Source organism: Haliaeetus leucocephalus, unplaced genomic scaffold, assembly GCF_000737465.1.
Source record: "Haliaeetus leucocephalus isolate CR32 unplaced genomic scaffold, Haliaeetus_leucocephalus-4.0 Scaffold139, whole genome shotgun sequence".
Taxonomy (NCBI): domain Eukaryota; kingdom Metazoa; phylum Chordata; class Aves; order Accipitriformes; family Accipitridae; genus Haliaeetus; species Haliaeetus leucocephalus.
The window spans coordinates 1,392,212-1,415,922 of NW_010972575.1; the positions used below are offsets into that span (position 1 = coordinate 1,392,212).

Here is a 23,711-nt window from a genome sequence, read left to right on the forward strand (position 1 = left end):
TCTCTAGGTAGCTAAAGGAATAATGGGGGAAAAGAACTGAAATCCTCATGAAGCAGGGCTAAACTAGTCACTAACTGCTTTCTGCTGGGAAGGAAATTTTACTGAAATATTGTTGACATCGGAGTTTTATACTTTCCCCTGAAAGTTCTGGCATTTGCCATATCAGAGACAGGATACTGGCCTAGATAGACCACTAGACCACTAGATTCTATCTAGTAATATCATTCACTATGTTCCTTTACAGATTTCTGACTTCTACCAGAAACAAAATCTTGCCCTACGCAGTCATAGCAGCTTTTTAGGATTTCAAAAGATAATCAAGCCCTGAGTCACAGCAGTGGGGGTATAACCCCCCGAACCACAGCTTAAGTGCCAACCAAAGATGGCTTTATACACATGGGTTTTATTTAATCAAAAAGACCACAAGTAGGTATTTTCCATTATTTGAACCTGAATGAAGAAATACTGCTATTACTTGTTATTTATATGCTTTTGAATTTTAATAAAGGTTCCAGTGATACTTACTGAGTTTTTATGCTTATAAACAACAGAAGCATATACTGTAGATACAGCAGCTTCAGTTCAGATTTTAGGAAAGGCTAGTTTGCTGTGCAAAACTGGTTTCTATCTTAAGAAAAAAGTTGAAAGTGGATCACCATCAGTTTGCTGGTGTTTGACACCTCATGGATTTCTAGGATTTCTAGATAATGTAGCATAGTATTTTCCTATTCAAACTAAAAATATCAAGGTACCCTAGCCAATCTTTAAGGACCCTGCACACTGTCACATTAATCACTGTATGGTAATCCTTGTCATGTTCATACTTCCAGGTTTTCATATGTGAGCACCTAACTTTAAGGAAACAAATTAGAGACCTAAGCTAATAAGACCCAGACTGCTCTTAAGTTAGAGTGATCAGTTGGGAAAGGTAACTGGCATCTTTGCAATCAAGGTGATCCTAAGTAGTGACACTCAAATTTGAAACAGGGAAAAAAAATTCCACCATTACCCATCCATCACTGGCTTTATTAGCATACAGATGGAGACTCTGCTTTTTGTCTATAATTGCAAGAGCATAGCACAGTAATTAGGTGAAAACTCTTGTATGTTCTGCCTAGAACAGCCAGGGTCTTCAACTGTGAAGCTTTTAGAATCTAAATTTTCACAACCTTCGAAGTTTTTATGGTGAGAATATGAAGGCAAGTCCCAACTCCTGTCCCTCTGTGATGCCACGCATTACACAAGTAATTATCAAGTAGTGTCTTGCTATACCGATGACCCCTCAATCAGTGTGCTGGTGGGACATCAATCTTTGTTTCTGCCAGCTAGCACTACCAACCTTTCTTCTAGACTTTTTCTCATTTTCCAGTAGATTCTACAATTCCAACAACTAAATGAAGAGAGAACAACCATCCAAAAATGCCTAAATGAAGAGCATCTAGTTCCAATTCCTTAAACAGAGATCAAGCTCCCAAGGTATCAAACTCTGCAAGCCTTGGTGTATTTTGTACAAGGTACATGCAGAAAAGAAATAACTCCCAAGAAGAAAGGTATGTGTAGAAATGAAATGACTCCTTGTCAGTTACTCTGACTGCATGGTCAGAGTAACCGAGACTATCAATAAAAATGGAATACAATGAAAAACACAGACATTTACTCATCGCTGTATTTTTATATTAGGAGGAACTAAACATCCTAAGCAGGGTCACCACCTATGCATTGTTTTAAGAAGAGAATCTAACAACAGCCTTATCCCTCTGCCTTTGCTTCTCATTTGTGAACGAAGACTTTGAGAATAAAGTTGTCTTAATGATATCTATGGTGACCTACAGCTAGCAGCTGGAGAGGAAATAGTGTTACAGTGTTTTTGTATATAGATTATACCCAGCCCAGTTTAATATGTAGTAACAACCCAATAGCTGCTGGATAAAGACATGTGTGTAAAGCACAGAAATTTTAGAATGTTTATGATATTAAAACACTTGTCATACTAAAATGCCTTTACTATCTTTTCCTCCCCAGAGCTTTCAGCTGCCCAGGGAAGTTAAGAAAGATCCTGAGCTGTTCTCAGGGTAGGGAGAGGGAAGGGATGAGGAAGCTTTTAGTATTTTTCAATCTTCTTTGACAGATTCCTGAATATGTGCTGAGGGGATCTTTTACCCCCACCATGAAAAAGGATAGGCAGTCATCTGCAACCTACTCACCACCAGGATTAGAAAATGAACACTTGTGAGGCACGTGGCAAAAGTGGTAGGGAGGTTCAAGAGATACAGAGGTGAAGTAGAACAATCCATTGGAAAATCATTGCCTTAGATTTATATATTTTTTTTTAATTTTATTTTTTATTCTGAAACACTGAACAAAAATTAGGTAAGTACTCTATTTTAAGAAATACAAGATCACGTTGCATTCTGTTATTTTTTTTAAAATTAACTTTTTTTTACTGTGCTAACAGGTTATGTTAGTATACTCAGACATGGATTTACTTAAAACAGTCACATTCTCCAAAACGTCCAAGTTTTTCTGTTTGCAATAGCAGCATTAACAGTACCTGCCAAAACTTCACAAAGTATCTTAAAGATATGCCCCTTGGTGCTGGCATTAAAAAGAGAGATTCAAACATAGGGGATTGCACTTACATGTTAAGCTTTTATGTAGTGTTACTGAACCAACTACTAAAGTTTCTGTGATGTTTTGAAAACACAGTGGCATAAAGCTCCAAACACCCTCTGGTGCTATTTTACTGTGATCTGATTAGCACCTGTTTGCCTGCACTAATCCAACTTCAAATAAAAACGTGTGTTTTCTCCACTATCATCAGACCACACATTACAGCCTCACCAATGCAGAATCCTAGAGTTTAAGCCTGCATTTTTTCATTAAAGAAACCCTTTTTTCTAGATCAGCTCTGCAAATTAGGGCAAGTCATGCAGAGACACCAGTTGGATTGTGGTATTACTCAACTTCTGTGCAAAGGGACAGAAAGGATACAGACTTAAAATATAACAGTCTGTAAATGAAAAAGCATCTACCTGCATCAAGTATTTCAAACACCATAGAAAAATCTTAAGACAAGTTATTCTAAATAATTCCAAGTCAAGATCTGAACCCACATTATGAAAAGTATCTACAAACATGAAGGGATTGCTAAATTTCTTTAGTGTTATTATGGGCTTTTTTGCATCCAGCTTTACCTTTGATTTAGCTGCTTTCCTCTACCAAATCTCACACTGAAAATAATGATACTGCTGTATTTCAGAGAATGCAACTCAAGAGAGGATCACGGAACGTGTCAGTTTACAACAAATATATTTCTAAATTTAACTTTACCTTGATTTGGGCTTTGCTAAACTATGTTTTCTGGTGGATATAGACAGAAAAGTATAGATTTTTTCCTGGAAAAAGACTGCAATGGCATTATGCATTTATATTATTACCACTACACCTTTTTCATACAGGCGGTCCTACCCGAATATCTGATTACATATATTAAAAAAATCTGCATTTAGATTAGGCCTTGATGTTACCTTTGGTGCTTCACAATCCTTTCAGCAATGATCTATGTTTTCTACTTAAAAATAATGTAGCTTTAATTATATTTTAATTAAGTTTTCAGCTTAAAAAAGCTGTCAACTTTTCTGCACAACTAAGAGGTTTGACTGGTAGAATGTACGTATGACATTTCTCAACATGTTTTTGACTTCTATATTAGATTCAAACTCAATACTGCATAGGCAGTTAGCAAACTGTTGATTATCAAAAGCAGATATGTAAATTAGATGCAAAGATGACTGTTGCATGGACATTAGTCACAAATAATTACTAATGTTATCGTAAATTCTGATCATACAATTCTGTATTTTTCTTTGCTTTCATCACGCAAATTTTGTTATGAAGACTTCCATTTGCATTTGTTTGACATGCACTTATCAGAACATGTCTTATAAAGTCTAGTAATTTTGAATGGTTGTATTATATTCACAGTTAGTTTCACCAGTTAGAACTATGCATTTTTTTTTCTGGTCACTGTTACATGAACACAATGCATTCAGATGTTTATATGGTGGGTTCTTCAGTTGTCACTTGTTTTCACCTCAGACTTCTTTCCACTAAACACACTGTGAGTTATTAAATAAATTCTTCATACGCTCAACAACCATTTCTTAGGAACAGGATATTAAACTAGCTTATCAGCTACTGAGGCTTTGATACAAACTGGGGCCACACTCGTGAGCAGATCTCCAGCTACCTTGATTCTCTATAGGATATATAGCCATATCTTCAAACCACTAACCAAACTGGAAAAACCTCTTAATCTCTTAACATGAAGTTGACTGAAAGACAACTGTTGGTCAATATTAAGGCAGATGTGGAGAATGAAGTAAGGAAAAGCTTGAGCTAAACTTTTCACTTAAAATACCTATTTACAAATACAGAATAAATAGGGGGTTACTCTCCAAGGATCAAAATGCAGACGGCCGTTTTATTTATTCCTCACCCAGGCAGGCTCTTCTTGCTTTTACTGGGTGCTAACCTGAACCAAAAGTGAAATGGAGCTCAGCTTTTGAGCAGTAAGAAACTCCGAGCTAAATTCACAGAAATATTATAGACAAATAGCTTCTCCCCATACTTAGTTGCCTGCTAGCTTTTATTTTCAGTTTTCTATGGGTTAAAAGCTTAGCAGAAAAATGCTTCCACAGCTTCTTCATACCTACTCTTTACCAAACTTATTTTGAAAAGTAAACTCCCTTGTATTTATACTTCTATAACAAGTCATTTTTATAATTTCCTGAGCTCTGACAGTTTGTTATGTACTGGAAGAAACAGAAAAGAAGGTATCATCAGTGCTGTTTCAGATGTCTTACAGTCCCCACTATGAATCCATGTTCCTGCTGGGGAGTAAACTCAGATTATTCCTTCAGTGGGATTATCTTGGAAAAGCACTGACTACCATAGGCAAAGGGTATAAGATATGGTCTTGTATTATATTGTTTTACTCTAGTGGAGAAAGTTTGAAATACTTTTAACATCTGAATGATGGTAGCACATGAGCTTTAATGAGCATTCATAAACTTTGGACTGTCCACAAAACTTGCTGCTACATGCCCAGACACATAAAATTTTTAAATAGAGAGACATAAATTTGTAAATTTGCAAGAAATCTGGTTTCATTAGTTCTTCTGCTCATAGACAAATTGTTGGGAGTGGGATTTAAAAGGCTTGCTAAAATAATAGAATATGTGGAAGTCTGCTTTGTAGAGGACAGGTTGTATGAAATGCCTAAAATCTTAATGTCTCAAGAAGCTTTACATAAGGCAAAGAGCTTCAACAAATTTACTATCAGGATATGCATGTTGAGCATTGACAAATAAATTAATAGGAAGTTGGGGAAAAAAGTCCCTCAACAGGCAACGAATCATACTACCTAACCTGACTACCACTTTCACTGAAATTTGCATGCATAACCAATGACAAAGAGAAAATAATGAACTTGCACTTCATCAATACCACTGAGTGATAATAAGCTTTGTATTTTATTTCATCTTTTCCAATGACTTGCTGTATGACTCTTAACAACTAATTTAATTTGTCTATTTTTGCACTGAGAGAATTTAGGTAATTATACTAACTTAACAGTCTTCCCAGAGCAGGAGGATTCATTTCTTCTATTAATTCTGGTTTTGATTTAGAGCATAACATCTTCACTGCTGAGCACCTTTAGAGGTATGCTCTATATGGATCAAGCTGACGAAATTATAGCTGAGGCAATCTATAATTCTCGGAAATATTCAAAATGTTTTAAGATCCTGTAAATACTGGTACAAAAAGATTTGGCTCTATTCAAGAAATACTCCACAAACTGCATAAATAGATTTGTATTATTATTTATATTCATTCCACATTCCTAACCCTGGTGTTTCAATAAACATTACATTTCTATCTTCCATGTTCTCTGATCTTTTCTAAACAGTCTGTGCCTTTCAACACTGAAGCCCTGCTTATTTTGTTTTCCTGTTGACTTTATTTTCCTGTCTCATTTACAAAAGCCTCTTTTAATTACTTTAAAAATGTTCAAATAACCAGCTTCCATAGCTGGCTTACCAATATATAAGAAGCCAGAACTAGAGGGGGTCATATGATGTAATCCTTGTAATTCCTATTCTTCAGTTTTTGGATGACAAAAGCAAGACTGGTTTTCAAATATGCTAAGCATTTGTAGCTTCAGTGAACAGTGAATAGCAGCTCTCAGCCTTACTAACTGAAGGTATCCCAAAATGAAGTTCACAAAAATCAGTGGTCTTAGGAATTTGCTTTGAAAAGGGCAGCACCGTAAGCTGTGTAAGCTATAACAATAAAGCCCTGGAATGAGGGGGACCCATCTTACAGCTCTACTTCTGTCAGAATTGGCACATATGTTCTGACAACATTATCAGTGTGCTTTTAAGGCTTTCTAAAAGATCTGCTCTTCTCAATGATTTCCAAAGAATCTCCATCTCTTCCTCTTCATTTTACTTACTCTCAGAACTTTAAGAGCAGCTGATGTTTTTCTCCTGAGAGTTTATTAATTCATACCTTATAATGCCTAAAGAGGTTTGCTACCTTGCAAACAGCATGGAGCACTCCTTTCCCTGGAACTGAGCTCAGCTGTTCACCAGGTACATCCTTTGCAGTTCCAGCTCCTCACAGTCCTAAGGGTTTAACCTTGAATACAGATTAAGGTTTCTACCTATTTTCAATAAAAGTTTCCATTTATCTTTCTTAATTTTCATATTCCTTACTTTCATACTGAATATGAGTTAAAATTTCAAAAGCTGTTTCATTGCTTAAAACACACTTTCTTCAATATTCAGGTTCTTAAATCAACACTATCCTCTTTTTCATGCCATAGATATATTTGTATTCTCCCTGCAGGCATTCTCCCTGTAGACCTTTAGATACTCTAAAATTAATTCCTCTTACACGGACCAAAGAAAATAATTCTGGCCCATCCAAGTTGGCAGTGCCATACTGAGGTACCCAATCTGCAATGCAATCATCTTTTTCTTTGACAGACTCAGAAGTCTCTTTGAAAGAAGATAATGTTTTCACCTGCAATGAAACAGAAAGCAGTAATCTTGAAACAAGATGCTTTGAGAGAAATTCTGGGCTTACCTGCAATGTACAACCATAGGTCCAGCATCAGGTGGGTTGCAGGTCTTGACTCGTCGCAGGAAAGCCAAGAACGGTGTTGGGTGTTCTGGGACACCATGGTCAGGCCAGGCAGTGAACTGAAATTGCCTCACTTCCCTTTTCTCACTTGAACCATTCTATGAAATTAAAAAACTTCATGACAAAACTGCCATGTGATGTGATATTGGCACTTTTCAGTGAAACAACTGCAGAAGCATATATACCAGCGAAGTGTATTTAAATCACATGTGGGGTGAGAGAGAAACAGATCTCAGGTTATGGAGGGAAATGTTTCTTATAGTCTAAATTGCAGGATTCAAACAATGTAAGAGCTTTAACGATACTGCACTGTAATGCATCACAAGTGCCAGAGCTTTAGCTAGTATTTCATTCAGTTAAATGGTTTTCCATGGTGAGAACTCTATATGAACGTAGAAAATGCCATGCTGTAGGAAAAATACACTGTAGAAGAAGTCTCATTGTTCAGTGCTGCTAGGAGGAAGCAAGACAGGAAAGCAGAAGGAGGAAAAGGGAAGAAAGGGAGTAAGAAAATAAGGGAGAAAGGCAGGGAGGGCAGGAAGCAAAAGAAAGGAGGGCAGGGTGGCAGGAGAGAAATAGGATAGGAAGGAAGGAAGAGGAAGGGAAGAGGAAGGGAAAGGAAAGGAAAGGAAAGGAAAGGAAAGGAAAGGAAAGGAAAGGAAAGGAAAGGAGAGGAAAGGAAAGGAAAGGAAAGGAAAGGAAAAACATAAAACTTGCCTACATTTAAATTTTAAAGTATATTGCAAATATATATACGGATATATACCTTGTAAAGTGCAAATGTACGAACACAGTACGTTGCCAATTCAACAGTGTCTAAAAGGGTCACTTGGATTAGTCCATAAGTTTCTGTGCCTCTGCTTGGCCAGTATTGATCACACTTCACCTGTAGTGAAAAATATGTAATTATTTAATAAATTTAAAACTGGCATTTATTATATATCTGAGTGTGCCTCACTGTAGGTTTTTAAAGTATGTGAAGTTAGAATGTTCAATAACTGCTAAGGATCCAACACAAGAAAGTTATTTTATCATCCACAAGAATTGCTCTTCTGGTAGTAGCTCTTACAGTATCTTCTTCCATAATGGGTATTTGTAAATTCAGTGGGATAGGTGATTAAGAAATACTAGTAAGTATAGATACACTGAAGAAAAAACAGTCTATAGTAGCTAAAAATATGATCTGTATCATAAGTAACTCACCTTTCACAGTTCAGAATTTAGTAACAGTATTAATCCAGTAATGGTAGACAGACAATTTTTTGAATATTTGCAATATTTCACCTATTTCACATTAGTCCCCAAACATATAAACTGTTGCTTGGATTTTAATATTTAGTACGTATAGAAATATCTCAGTAAAAACCTGAATTTTTTTGAGAAATAATTTTAGTATATGGATAAATGGAAGAGCACCAACAACTATTAAGTGCACTGTCAGAAAACACATTTCCTTCTCAGATTGGCGGTACAAAGTATATAATGAAATTGTGTTCCAAGGCATTTAAAAAACATGGTTTGATAGAGAGAGTTCATCCATCAAACTTTAAAAGACGCAGGACATTTCATTCAGAGAAATCTCCATTTCAAAACACCATAGTTTAGAATATTAATGAGCTGAAATGATTCTGTGTAAGATGACGCATAAGAGAACCATATGTTTATCAGCATTGCTGAGGCTCAGTGATTTGTTTCAGTTAAAAATGGTATTTATGATGAAAGCTATTATGAAAAAATGCTGAACCCCTAAACCAATCAGAAAATATGGTACAAAGCAGTACGGGGGCTAAATAATTGAAAATATTCTGCTTTCAGTGAGTGATAGGTGAAACTGAGACAGTCAGTCTCTGTTCTATTTATAACTACACATTCTTATCAATTAGCCTTGCATATGGTACAGAAAAAGAAGTATATTCTGAGTCCAGTGATAATACATTGCCTTTGTTTAATAAATGTCTTCATTAATCACCCTAAGCCAGACTCATACCAAATTCAGGGAGCATACATAAACTGTAAGAAACAACAAAAGGAGAATATTGCACAGTATTTCTGACAAAAATGTGAATTATCATGCTAATCAAAGAGAAAAACTGATGATTCCCCCAAAATGGAAAATTAAGAACTGCATCTTTGAAACTTGTGTTCTCCAGGTTTCTCACTCTGCACAGTACTTATTGAAAAAGACTTAGTACCCTTTCAAACTGCCCAGTCCCGATTAGCTTTTGCTTGCAGATCATTTTATTTTGAGGGTCACAGGTCACACATCACTAATGGTTCACAAATCACAGCCTGAGAACAAGTAATCTAGATAAAGACAAGAAAAAATTCTAACCACTGAAGCAGGTGATGAACATTCATTAAAGGCAAAAAACCCTGGAACAGTTTTTTAAAGGAATTGACATTAATTTATAGATAAGGAATTGGTACAAACTAACTAAAAATGTTTATTGATACCACAGTCTTAAAAATGGGATTAATAGTGTTTAAAATCCTCTTATTAAGAGGAATTAAGTAATTACTTCCTTGTGCCATTTACTGAAATGCTGAAAGAGTAAGCATTGCAGGTATTCCATGAATATCATGATTTATTTGCAAGATACCTAATACTAACACCGTGGTCTTCTGAAAATCAGACAGAAAGGTGTATTTTCAATTGAGTTATTTCACTATAATAATAGTAAATCTAGTTTCACTTTATCATTAATATAGACACAGTGTAACTTGTGGCTATATTGGTTAGCTTTTAGACAAACAAGTTGTGGTTTATTATTTATTAATTCCCACAGAATGACATATATTTTTTCATGGAAAATGTCGACACATAATAGCTGTTGTTTGCAATCTTAGCAACTACAGGTTTAGTATAAACCTCTGACTAAACCTGTTTGGTTTGAATGATTTTTTAAAAAAATGAATAAAAATAGTAGAATACTTTCTGTACTTTTAATAAAATGAATACAAGAAATAAATGTCTGGCTATGCCTTTGTATGCCTAAACATGTACTTCTCCTCTTTACTCTGCAGCCTCCACACATAAATTGTATGCTCGTAGAAGCAGTGGCAGCTTCCAGAAAGCATACCTGAAAAATTAATGAGCTTTCTCACTAGAAAGACTTTACAAAGACAACTTCCAAATGTAATAGAGAGAAATAAAAGTTCAACACAAAAATTATATGGAAATTCAGAACATAGTAGGTTACCAGCACCTTTGCAAACAACAGAAAACACTTGTTTTATTTTTATTTTGTATAGTAATGTAATGTTAAGCATAGGCTTAGATTTAGAAGCTTGTAGAAAATTGCTCCTTTTCAGTTAGGCTGGGAGAAAATAAATGGGCCTGCTCTTCTAGGTGCAGATTTTAGGTGTTTTTGTCATTTATTAGTTTATCTAACATGAACTTCAATCATTTTATAGTTTCTCTAAAATAGTTTCTGTGAGAGCTAGCTGATGCAGAGGACTGCTGCTGGAAGCAGACGCTAACTATTCAACAATAAATAGAATTTGTAGACTAGTGTATATATTATTTGAATGTGGAAACTGATGAAAATAAGTATCAAATTTTTAGAAGGAAAACCTGATTTCAAATTTATGTGGATTTGACCTTCTGGAAGAGCATATGAAGCATAAGTTGATGGAACTACATCTTTTATTCCTTTTGCCTCTTGATTTTTCTCAGAACAAGAGGTCTTCTTCAGAGATGTGCCCTTTTCTGCCTCCTACACTCTTTTGCTCTGTGATTATAAACCTTACATTCCCAATTTATCTTTGTGAGAGATCAGAACAGTGTTTTCTATTGGACTTCACCAGCAGCAGAGAATCAAATAATATAAGTTAATTGTTAAGACACTCTTTTCTGAGACAGCATTCTTGTTAAATGTTTTATCCTATGTTAAGATCCAAGCCTTCAGCACTTAAAGTAAGTTTATTTTTCAGAGGTTACATTTTAATGTTTTTTTCAGAAAAAAATTCTCAAACCCCTTGAGTCATCCAAAACTTAACACTAAATGTCAACAAGTCCATTTTGAAATTATTTGCCAAATGTTTTTTTGCTTTAGCTCTTTGGGCTGTGTTTAATTTCCCTGTAGTAAATGCAATTTCTTCCTCACTTGGGTACATTGTTTGGAAAACAGTGGTAAGGTATGGTGATGATAACATGTGTCCTCCTCCAGAAATACAATTACAGGGTTTATTTATTTTCAGAATTAGTTCGTAATATACCTTTGGTGAATTTCATAGTCCTCACCTTCCTCTTATCCACCCAGCTCCCAGTTCCAAGGGTTGATCTTCTCCTCTGCAGACTATATTCACTGGCACCCAACAACAGCTTTTCTGTGCCACTAACTGTACGTGGTTACACAAAACAGGCTTTCACCAATAATTCTTTAATGTTCTCTTGCCTGTCACTAAAGATGGCAAGATGAACAAAACAGACACGTGAGCATGAAAGAACTCACTGGTGATTTCAAAGAGTGTTTTTTAAGGAGAAATTAAATTACAAGTAATGATGAGCATACCTTTTACTACTGCTTCCACTATCTCATGATCACAGGTTGCACACTGCCAAACCCACTACATCTGAGATCAGAGCAGCTCTCAGAAGACTACTAAATGTATTATGAAATCTTTTAAGTGCCACAGTAGTAGACATAGCTAGAAGACATAACTAATGATAGGCACATTCTCTTAACCTGCCCCTCAAACATACACGTTTTCTTTCTCTACATTTATTCCACTCAGACCATGCGAATCCTTGCTCTTTATGGAAGTATCAGCATTCACTGAAAGCAAAGCTGTACAAAAATGTAAATGCTTTCTTTTCCATTAACAATGAGAAGCTTGAGACCATTTCAGACTTGAGGGGTTTAAGTAGCTACAGAGTTCCAAGAATATTTGTGGATATTCACACTTCAACAAGTCACAGACTAGAGAAGGAGCTGCCATGCATCAACAGAGCTGAAGGAAGTGTATTGCCATATGAACATATGAATACAAAGATTCTTGACATTCAAGGGTAGAGAAATAATTTTCCAGTGTAAAGTTTCATCATTCAGGCTGAAAAGCCCCTTCAGGTGATTCTTAACACATGGACCAGCTATTACAGGCCATCTGAGCTTAAAAGGACAAAACGCAGATCAGGAAAGAGACAGCAAACTAGTAATAGTCAGATTCATATAGTAAGAACAGCATATGAATTATGCTGAATCTAGACTAGGAAATAACAGAAGTATGTAACAAACTTCCTGCTCCGGTTTTCGTAGTATTAATAGTGTTTTGCAGACAAAACTTTCTAATGACATTTTCAGATGGTTTTCCTTCAAAAATAAAGTATCTCTACAATGATGTTGAATGATAATAATAATTACACAATAAAAAAGGTAGTGTCAGTTGTTGGTGATGGAAACTACCTCAAACCCTATCAGGCTAGCTTAGTGCCTCAGACGTTCCAGCAAATGTTTTGTCTCAGAGCAGTTGTTACTCCAAAGCCATTTTCCTTTTTGCAACAATGCCTTGCCATCTAAAGATCAGGCTGATTTGAGTCTAAAGATTGTAGGCACTGACACTAGTACATGAGACTGTATGCTGAGATTTTAAAACAAAAGAAATCAGAATATAGAAACACATTTTTTAGGTCTTATTCTAACAAGATTTGGTGAAGTGTCACTCATTCCCTTTGGTCTAACCCTAAATGACAGATTAAAAATATAAACTCCTATTCAGAAATAAGGCTGAAAATAAAACTGTTTAAAGTTTTAGATTTTGCTTTCAGAGAGGCACTGAATTTAACAGGATCCTAAATTCTGAAAGAACTGAGCACCCAGCCCCAGGTAGACAGTTCCTTGTAAGTCTCACTAAATGTATTCCCAAAACAGTAACTTCTGGAAATTTTGGTTCTCTGAATCCATTTTTTACTACAGAAAAAAGAACATTTGTATGCACTGGTCTCTAGTAATGATTTATAGTAGATACATACCTGTGAGTATGTAAAGGCAAAGATGTTGATGGTTAGCCTGGAGAAAAGTAGGTTGAGGGGACACCTTATTGCTCTCTACAAGTACCTGAAAGGAGGTTGTAGTGAGGTGGGTGTTGGTCTCTTTGCCCAGGTAACAAATGACAGGATGAGAGGAAACAGCCTCAAGTTGCACCAGGGGAAGTTTAGATTGGATATTATGAAAAATTTCTTCACCAAAAGGGTTGTCAAACATTGGAACAGGCTGCCCAGGGAAGTGATTGGGTCACCATCCCTGGAAGTACTTAAAAAGCTGTGTAGACATGGCACTTAAGGACATGATTTAGTGGTGGACTTATGTATTGGCTTTGTGTGGCAAGGTTTTGGTAGTGGGGGGGGTTACAGGGGTGGCTTCTGTAAGAAGCTGCTGGAAGCTTCTCCTGTGTCTGGCAGAGCCCATACCAGCCGGCTCTAAGACGGACCCGCCGCCGGCCAAGGCCGAGCCCATCAGCGATAGTGGTAACGCCTCTGTGATAACATTTTTAAGAAGGAAAAAAAGTTGGGACAGACAGAAACGGCAGCCGGAGAGAGGAGTGAGAACATGTGAGAGAAACAGCCCTGCAGACACCCAGGTCAGTGAAGAAGGAGGGGCAGGAGATGCTCCAGGCGCTGGAGCAGAGACTCCCCTGCAGCCTGTGGGGAAGATCATGGTGAGGCAGGCTGTCCCCCTGCAGTCCATGGAAGTCCACGGTGGAGCAGATATCCACCTGCAGCCCATGGAGGACCCCACGCCGGAGCAGGTGGGTTCCCGAAGGAGGCTGTGACCCCATGGGAACCCCACGCTGGAGCAGGCTCCTGGCAGGACCTGCAGATCTGTGGAGAGAGGAGCCCATGGAGCAAGTTTTCTGGCAGGCCTTGTGACCCCGTGGGGGACCCATACTGGAGCAGTCTGTGCCTGAAGAACTGCAGCCTGTAGAAGGGACCCATGCCAGAGAAGTTTGTGAAGAACTGCAGCCTGTGGGAAGGACCCACGTTGGACAAGTTTGTGGAGGACTGTCTCCTGTGGGAAGGACCCCATGCTGGAGCATGGCGGGGAAGAGCGTGATGAGTCCTGCCCCTGAGGAGGATGAAGCGGCAGAAAATAACGTGTGATGACCGTAAAACCCCATCCCTGTCCCCCTGTGCCTCTCGGGGGGTTGGTAGAGAATCCGGGAGTGAAGTTGTGCCCGGGAAGAAGGGAGGGGTGGAGGGAAGGTGTTCTGAGATTTGGTTTTATTTCTCATTACCTTACTCTGGTTGATTTGTAATGAATTGAGTTAATTTTCCCCAAGCATGAGTCTGCTTTGCCCGTGATGGTAACTGGTGAATGATCTCTCCTGTCCTTATCTCGACCCACAAGCTCTTTGTTATATTTTCTCTCCCCTGTCCAGCTGAGGAGGGGGGAGTGTTAGACGGGCTTTGGTGGGCACCTGGCGTCCAGCCAGGGTCAACCCATCACAACTTGGAAGTGTTAGGTTTACGGTTGGACTTGGTGATCTTAAGGGTCTTTTCCGACCCAAATGATTCTATGTTTGTTGAAGCCCATCTGAACCAAGTATTTGGAGTTTAAAAACTATTTAGAAAATAAGCACTTCTGCAGTGCAATATAATTCTGTCTAAGGTCTTAATTACAGCAGCCTTGAAAAAGAAGTTCCAAACAGGATTTGGAGACAACATAAATGAACTTTAGGCTAATCAATTCATAACAAACTTTAGTCCTCTAGTAAGTCTGCAAATCAACCTGCATTACACCCTTACTTTTTGAAATTTCTGAGATATGATTAGTAGGCTAATAAATAATACTGAAAGATAAATAGACAAAAAGATAACCCCCAAACTGTTTCCATTCTGATCCTTAGGACAGAGTCTGGTACAGTTATTATAACAAAAGGAAACAGATATTAAAAGGTATCTTGGACCTATTTGAAATGTGTTCTCTATCTTGTCTTTCATCTTCATCTATACAAGCCGAGAACAGTTCAAAACTATATTGCTGGCATCAATGTGAGATGCTCTTTTTGAACTCTTCCTAACAGCAGGGAAGGCAGAGTCTTAGGGAATTAATTTTGAAGGATGAGTCTATCAAACAGTTAAGTACAGCAAGATTTTCCAAAAAAGTCTTTAAAAGGTTTACATGAATGGAACCGAGGGGAAAAGTGAATGGGCTGACTAGTTTTTGCTTCATCCTCTTCCTGTACTCAAGGCTGATCACTGTGTGCAGCCTGAATAATCCTTTCACTGAATGGGAGATTACATTACAGTATGAAGAACATATTGAACAATTCATCTTACTTTTCAAGCGCTCTAACGCAGATTTTCTGCTGTCCATACAAGAGACCTATCTCTTTTAGCTGATATGAATATTATGTAAGAAATCAGTGAAACAAAATTATCAAAAGAGTGAAACATCAGAGCAACAAAATTCTATTATTCTTATGATTTTTGTTCACCTGAAAGCCAGAAATGAATTGATGAAACAGGACAAAAATGAGAAACAGTGCACTGGAGAACATTTTGGGGACCTTAAGAGGTTTCAGTTTGGATTTCGATTTTTGAATGGAACTTTGAGTTATGGTGAACTTTCTACTGCTAGTTTAATACAAGGATAAAATTCTTAATCGCATAAATGTATTTCATACAGTTCCTGTCATATTAACCAGAAAGACTACCCAGAAAAAACATCTATTACGAACATGTACCTTTCAGTAGCCAGCTGTATCCATTAACTTCCTTGGAAAATAGGAAAAGCTTTATAAATGATGGCTAATGTAAATCATAATATTCTCTTTCAGAGACACCTGTCTGAAGAACTTAAATTTTCCAGATGTATTTCTTACCATAAAGGAGAACTGGTCTTGAGCTTTTCACCAGAATCTGCTAAATAAGGAAATTTGGGGTTATTTTTCCTAAACAATACTAAATTCATTCACTGACTTTTTCAAGCCTGAAATTGCTTGAAAGAACACCCTGCACTGAAGTAATAGGTTGCAGTGTTAAACCAAACATGAACTGATCATTGCATTTTGAAAATAAATATGCAGAATTTTTAATTTTGCAAGGAAAATTTCTAACTCAAAATGTCAATGGGCATTGTCTACATGTGGCATAGCCCCTCTGTCTGTATTAAGAGAAAAATTATATGAGGTGGTAATGTATGTCTTACCTCAAGCACAAAGCAAATGAACTAAGCAAATAAAGTCAAATTACAGAATTACAATACAGTTTTGACTAAACCGCTTGCTATATACTTGCCTCAGGGAAACGGTATTTTTGAGAAAACTATCAGTCTACCCTAACAGCTAAGAGAAACCACTTCATTTATGGACACAGAATCATAACACAAAAAAATGGATGGTTGCCTTGAAAAATACCTGTGGCAGTACCAGGTATTGCTGTATCATTTCAGGTAAGACTCTGGTGTAAACAGTTGTTGAAAGCTTACAGTTTTCAGGAAAAAGATGCAGGACGAGACTGCACAAAATATCCTATGGAGTTTGCTCCGTTCATGACATTGTATTTTGGAAGTTCTTTAACAGTTTAACATAAATCATCTTTGCTGCAAAGGTACTTCTTCCTCCTAGAGCCCCATAGGCAGGGAAAACAGTTGATTGCCATGAAATTTTTAACAGCCTTTCACATGCTGGAAGACTATTATGTTTTCCTTCACTCTTTTATATATAAACCCACTCTCTTATCTATAAACCAAATCCAATTTTTTCTGACTTTCTCCATAAATCATTTCTCCTACCTCTGATCATTATTGTTCTCTTCTAGATCCTCTGTATTTTACCAACATCTTTTCACATGGGGCATTAAATCTGCATGTGCTCAACTCCAAATGTGTGTAAGCTGAAATAACTAGACATGGCATGCCAAAACTACTTTCAGCATATGTAGTGGCGTTACAGCATTTCTTTTCACACAAAATTCACCCTGCTTATAGTATGGCATTTCCACAGCTATTTGGCTGGGTGACATAATAGTCTGAGTTTTACCTGAGGCACCTTGGCACAGAACTTCCACCTGTAACGTGTCTAGAAAAAGAAACTTTAAGATTTATTAGTGAGTGCAATCTTTGTTAGTATACATCTAGGATTAGATTCTTACATGAATTAAGGACCTATGACTGACTGCATTTCAGTGAGAGTTGAGCACATCCTGGGCCTTGCACCGCTGAGAATTGTTCTGTAATGAACTGCCATATGGCTGAGTTTTACAGTTGTGACATGGTAACTGGTGATTCCAGCTTGTACAATGGTGTAGGAATTCTTGGACTGTGGCCATTGCATTCTGTTACAGTGAAAAAAAGCCAGTACAAACCTACACATTTTTATTTTTATTTTTGTAAATCTGGTGAACACATGGTCTACCTGACTTCGGATTTTTCCTTTTTTTTTTTTTTTTTTTGCCAGCTCTCTCATTCATTCTTCTGACTCATATCGTAGCAAGCTGAGAGCACTAAAGAAGTAAAATAAAATTCTGATAGTACATTATTGATACAGAACTTACTGGTTTGCCATTAAAATTAGGGAATGAACAATGACAAAGTTGCTCATTTAATCCTTCTGTAGTAAAACAGTACAATTCAGTATGAAACAATGCCATCTGCAACACATGTCCTGTCTGCTAACACATCTACTGGGACAGATGTTAACTTACCTCTTACCAGATAAAGACATGCGTATTTTACTAGTTGCTGCAAAACATAGCTAAAATGTTTATCTTTTCCTATGTTTAAATACATATTTCACAATTTTAAAAAAAATCCATTTTTACATACCTGTGCTGCCCAATACAAAACATCAGTGCAGTTTTTATGCACAAATCAATTACATTTTTTCTAAATACAGTAGAATACAGGTGCACTTGGGAGCATATTGATATAATCTATAATGAATTGTTAAGTGCATGTATTGATAACTTTTCTACTCACATTAGTGAAGATGTCTTATTGTCACTTATTTTCAATCCAGTATTTTGACAGGTAATAGCTCCAGTATTACCTGCCAAAACATACTTAGGAGGAAGGATCTGAAATTTGCTGCTGAAGCCTTGCACAACAAATGGAAAACTACCTTAATCACAATCACATAAAACTCTGCTGCACAGCCTGTATTTGTCTGAAAGATCTTAATGCATTTCATACAGTCAGGAAAACAATGTCCTTAGTTTTCTTTGCTTATTACTTACTGTTGTGCATGTACTATTCCTTTGTCTTAGCTATGAGGTCAGCTACATTAGATACCAGTGTCTACTCTGCCATCTACAAATGAAGATTCATTAAAAATGTTAGCAATTTGTACATTTGGAGCAGAAGAAATCAGGGTTTCTCCCAGACCTGCCCTTACATTTTCCGTGCCTATAGCAAGATTCAGAAATCTTTGGTGGGCAGAAGTTTGTTTCAAAACTATTCTTACTAAAGAGTCCCAAGTTACAATTACACTTTCCACTGTGCTTATTCAAATAGTTTTGTTTTTTGTGCTACCTGAATCTGAAAAAAGCTTCCCTGATATAATTTATTATGTCCCACTGCTTCAAAAACAAACCCTAAACCCACCAAGCAAAAACGAATCCCAAAACTGCTGTTACTACAATTTCCACCTCCAAGACACACATCTTCATCTACTTGATTATTTCTACTGTCATCCAATCTCCATTTTTCTAACATATGGGATAGTTTATAAATCTATAAAAAATGAATTGAAAGACTCAGATGGAGTGTTCTGATTTGGGAAGATTCAGACCTGTTGCATGACACTTGGAACAACAGAAGTACATATTTAGCGTTGCAGCAACCTCAGGAAAAGCCTACCTGGCTTTTCTCCAGACAGTGCCAGCTTTCCTGACTCTCTTGCGTAGCAGTGACCAATTGAAAGAAGCTAAGTCCAGGGACTTTTAACTATCCTTAGATGTTCTTATGGAACTGATACAGGACCCATGCAAATAGTCCCACCTATTTCAATATTGGGAAACAAAATCTGAGACAGGATACATGACTTTTCTACTGGGTTTGTTTACACCTGCCCCTTCCAAGTGAAAACTCAGGATTCAGGATGTTAAACTTTGACAAACCAAGATGATTATTCTATGCTTATATTTTTATACATTTTTGGCTTATAATATTGATGATATCCACTTCCTGACAGTCAAATGAGTGTCTGGATCAGGCTAACAGAATGCCACAAATATAGTTTCCTCAGGTATTCACCTAGTCATTAGCAAATTTGAATGAAGCTGATGATAGTATCAGCATGAAAACTAAAGCCTTCCTCATCAGTATAGAAGTTCAGAATCTGGCTCATATTTGAATACTGCTCGGGTCATTATATTACCATTTAGCTTTGACCTGATTGGTGTTTTTGACAGAAGATTCTAATCCTAGGCACTATGGTCCCGACATAGAAAATATTGCCAATGAGGTTGAGGAGGGAGGTAAGTATTTTCTCAGTTCCAAAACAACACAGTAAGTGTATTCAAAATAAGGAATTACATAGCAAATAAGGAAAGGATTGAATTCTCTTTCAAGTGAACGATCCGCAACAGTATCCTATCCTGAAACAGGGGGCAGGACTAAATGTTTCCTGTTTAAGGCAATATTATCTTTTGCTATAAAGTGAGATTCTCTGCCTTCATCTGATTGTTCACATCACTCACTATAGCACGAGTTGTCAGAACATTCATTAATTCAGAGGATCTAAAAAGAAAAAAAGGAAAATCTGCACTGCTGGGGGTAGAGGGGAAGACAGAGAAGTGGGAGAGGTATCACACATTAATGCTTTACATACTTTACAGCTTTCTTAGTGTAACACACAACTGTTTTTTTTAATCTCTAATTTGCAACCTTCAATATCATCATTTTATTTCATTTAGATTAAACTCATGTAGGTGACAAATATGCTACCAACACTGTTCCATGCACTGCCAGAGTGTATAATCCTTTCTGATATAAATTATGTGCATGGTAGTTGAACGGTAGGACTGACTTTCTCCCCCTAGTCTGGTTTAGGTCAACTGAGATTCAGGTGATGACATTTCATACAAAACCAACAAAGTGTGAAAGGTTATAAGTGAAAGAGCTTCTCTTTTTCTGCAGGTTCCTTTTAGGCAAACAAATGAATAATGAATTCGCTGTAACATCTTCATTTGATGTACTCAGCTGCAAAATATGTACATTCTCAAAGCTGAAGTTACTCAGACATCTAACACATGCTAATGAACCAACTTTGTTTCTGCAGATGCAATTAAAATTCCATCTTTATCTATGCAGTCCAGGTTAACAAGGCTGATATCAAGCTGCAGGACTACATAATGAAAAAAGCAAGCTAAACAGAAATGACGACATGGAGATGGAAAGTAGATGAAGTCCCAGAGAGAAATGATCTTGCCTTGCAGCAGGAATAATGATCAGGCTGCCAAGACACAAAAGCAATCAAAAAGGAATCAAAGGAACAGGAGAAGCAAAATTAGTGAAGATCTTCATCTCTAATGGTATGTAACAGTGTTTGTATTTCATGTTTGAAATTTCATTTGCTCTCCTGCCATAACGATATGCTATATAAAAATGATAGCATGAGAAAAAATAACAATGAAATGCTGTCATGGTATTCTTTTCCCACACAGGGATTCCCACTGCTGCCTCACCATCAATACCATTAATTACATTACATGTAGCTACTGTATTAGAAGAAGAGGTGACTGGTATGCCATATTCACAGAGCTACAGACTCTAAGACTGGAGCTGAATGACGTACTGCATAGCTGGTCTCTAATGCTCTGCATTCAGTGCATCAAACTCACTTGACCTATGAACACAGAATGAGCCAAATTATGCACAAAAAAATATGCAAACATAAGCATTGAATGCACAGACAATCCATTGACTAGATAGTCTGGTCTCTCATTACACTTAGGGAATGTATTGCTGCTGAATGCTAATCAATTCTGGATGTGATTACTATTCTGATCGGTGGATTTTTAGGGTGCAGTCAGCAAAGGCTAGAGTTAGCTTAAAACTCTACTAAGCAATTATTGGAGAGAATGAGTAGAATTTCATTTAGTTACATCAAAACATCTTTCTAGATGGTGGCTGTCTGTGGCCTGCAGTATTAAGATAAACTCTCAAGTATTTAAGTACACCTTCTGCAATGGGCTGCTTATTAGGATCAGATTTTTTCTTAGCACTGATGCTATTTAGCAGCAACTTTATTATATAAGAAGTAATTAGTGAAGAAATGGGCAAAATTTCATTTGCTTAATTCCAAAGAACTGTCAGTGCCTAGACTAGACAAGGCCTGTAGACATAAGATAAAATGAAAATTTCTGATAAAATTATCCTCTTCTATATACTAACTGCCATCAGGTATGTACTGGCAGCGGTGTTAATGTAGGTTGAATATACATGCGGAAAGTGATTCTATAATTAGAATGCTATACATTGCTTGAACTGCAAAAAACCTAGTCTATTTTTAAAAAATGATGAAATGGTAAAAGAATAAATATATACATGTATTTTGATAAGCCTCCAGAAAGGAATGACTGTTGCCAAAACATTCAACAAGTTATATAATCATTGCAATTATATGTAGCCAAGCATGTGAAAAAAATATCAATCCCAAAATAGTACAGCATTAGGCTTTATGGTGCATTCCCCCTGTTCCAAGATTACACATGCAAAAACATTTTCATCTTGAAATGGAGCTCATCCATGAGTTACTGAAATATCAACTATTATGCAGTTACCTCCATAAGATACTTTTTACTGATTTAAAAGCTTTTCTGGATGATAAATGTCCTCTCCTCCTCCCTAGTCTCTTTCTTTCTGAACTGTTCTTGATCCTCTGTATTTATGGCATTTTTTAATGCATGTTGCACAGCACCCCTAGGTACCTTAGCTTTATGTATTGCTAAGGGCCTTCCACCTGCAATCCTGCAGCCTGCCTCCCACTTGCAGCTCCCTGCCTCTTCACACAAGCTCCCAGGACAGCATACCCCAGAACGCCTGTGGCAGTATTTTTCCTGTGACACTCTTGTTTGTTATCCATCGCCTGGATTTATACTTGCAAACCCTGATACTGTTGTTATGACAGGTTCCCAAGGGAAGTGATTGCCACTGATGTTAGAATCACCCATTCTTTCTCCCCTTCCCTGATTTCTACATTTGGATGTACCTTCTGGTTTACACTACAGGACTCATTAAGCATTTGCAGAAAGGTCACCAATGAACCAGCCATGTAGCACCTTCCCCGGTCAACATGTGCTCACAGCAATGATAACAACATCATAAGCAGGAACAACCCATGAGTTTGAGTACATCTTGATATAAAATACAGAGTTATTGTGGCAGAAGTATGATGGCTCTACTGGAGAGGGTGCTGAGGGCTGGACACTCACTTCTCTTTCTGGCTGACCACTTAGAAGGGTTTTTTCCCTCTTCTTTTTCTCACTATCTTTCTCTTCTTATTATTTTTTTTTCCTTTCACTACCCCCCCAAATAACATCCACGATTAGAATCGATGAACACTAATCTTAAGTAATGTTTAATCTATACCATATAAAACTGAGAACTGAATGTTGTCGGCATATAACTTCCTCATAACAGGATGATACAATCATATTCTTGATCCTACAGAAGAAGTAACATTTTCAATCACCTCCTACTATTTCCAGTATGATTGAAACAGAAAAAAAAAAAAAATCACTGTGGATCAAGAGATTTCAAGTTTTTCAGAGTGTAAAAAAACCCTACAAAAATAAGTGCCGTGACTATGTAATTTCACAGTGGAACTAACATTTCCTGTATAACTGATTTTCATACTATGGATGCTTTTAACTGGTGGCAACCTAAAAACCCACTGGTTCTTCTGCATATACAAGAGGCAGACAAACATATATGAAAGAAGCAAAAATCTTATGTAAGTGATTATTCAGGTACATTATTATTAACATTGTATATGCTTTCCTTACCCTGGACCTCTCCTCTAGTTTTGTCATCATGACAACAGTTGCACCCCGTTGCTCCCACATCATTCTCCAGAAGTCACCAAAGGTTTCCGGCAATGCCCCTTGAGTTGCTATATAAGCATTCTGCTTTCTGTATCCATCTATGTAGTTGGCATTGATATAGTCACTACCTGGTATGCCTGCAAAGAGAGAAGAGTGAAAACATGGGGCAGCATTTCTGTTCTGTCCTATTGTACAATGCCTAAAAAAATCCTCTGACACAGCTTTATTGGTGAATCTTAGCTTGCTGCATGCCAGATAGTACATGGATATTTGCAAGTGAACTGTCGTGGTTTAATCCCAGCCAGCAACTAAGCACCATGCAGCCGCTCACTCCCTCCCCCCCATCCAGTGGGATGGGGGAGAAAATTGGGAAAAAGAAGTAAAACTCGTGGGTTGAGATAAGAACGGTTTAATAGAACAGAAAAGAAGAAACTAATAATGATAACGATAACACTAATAAAATGACAACAGTAGTAATAAAAGGATTGAAATGTACAAATGATGCGCAGGGCAA

General features: G+C 37.1%; 1 protein-coding gene across 2 annotated transcripts in view; it reads right to left on the reverse strand.

The window, feature by feature from the left end:
• Positions 1–23,711, reverse strand: part of PTPRD (protein tyrosine phosphatase, receptor type, D) — a 290,979-nt gene that overhangs the window by 25,074 nt on the left and 242,194 nt on the right. For both annotated transcript variants that reach the window (XM_010586057.1, XM_010586056.1), the window contains 3 exons: positions 23,159–23,334; positions 7,976–8,095; positions 7,153–7,307 (listed from right to left, as the gene is read on the reverse strand). In XM_010586057.1, coding sequence (XP_010584359.1) covers positions 7,153–7,307; positions 7,976–8,095; positions 23,159–23,334 — 451 coding nt within the window. The remainder of the gene's footprint in view (positions 1–7,152; positions 7,308–7,975; positions 8,096–23,158; positions 23,335–23,711) is intronic.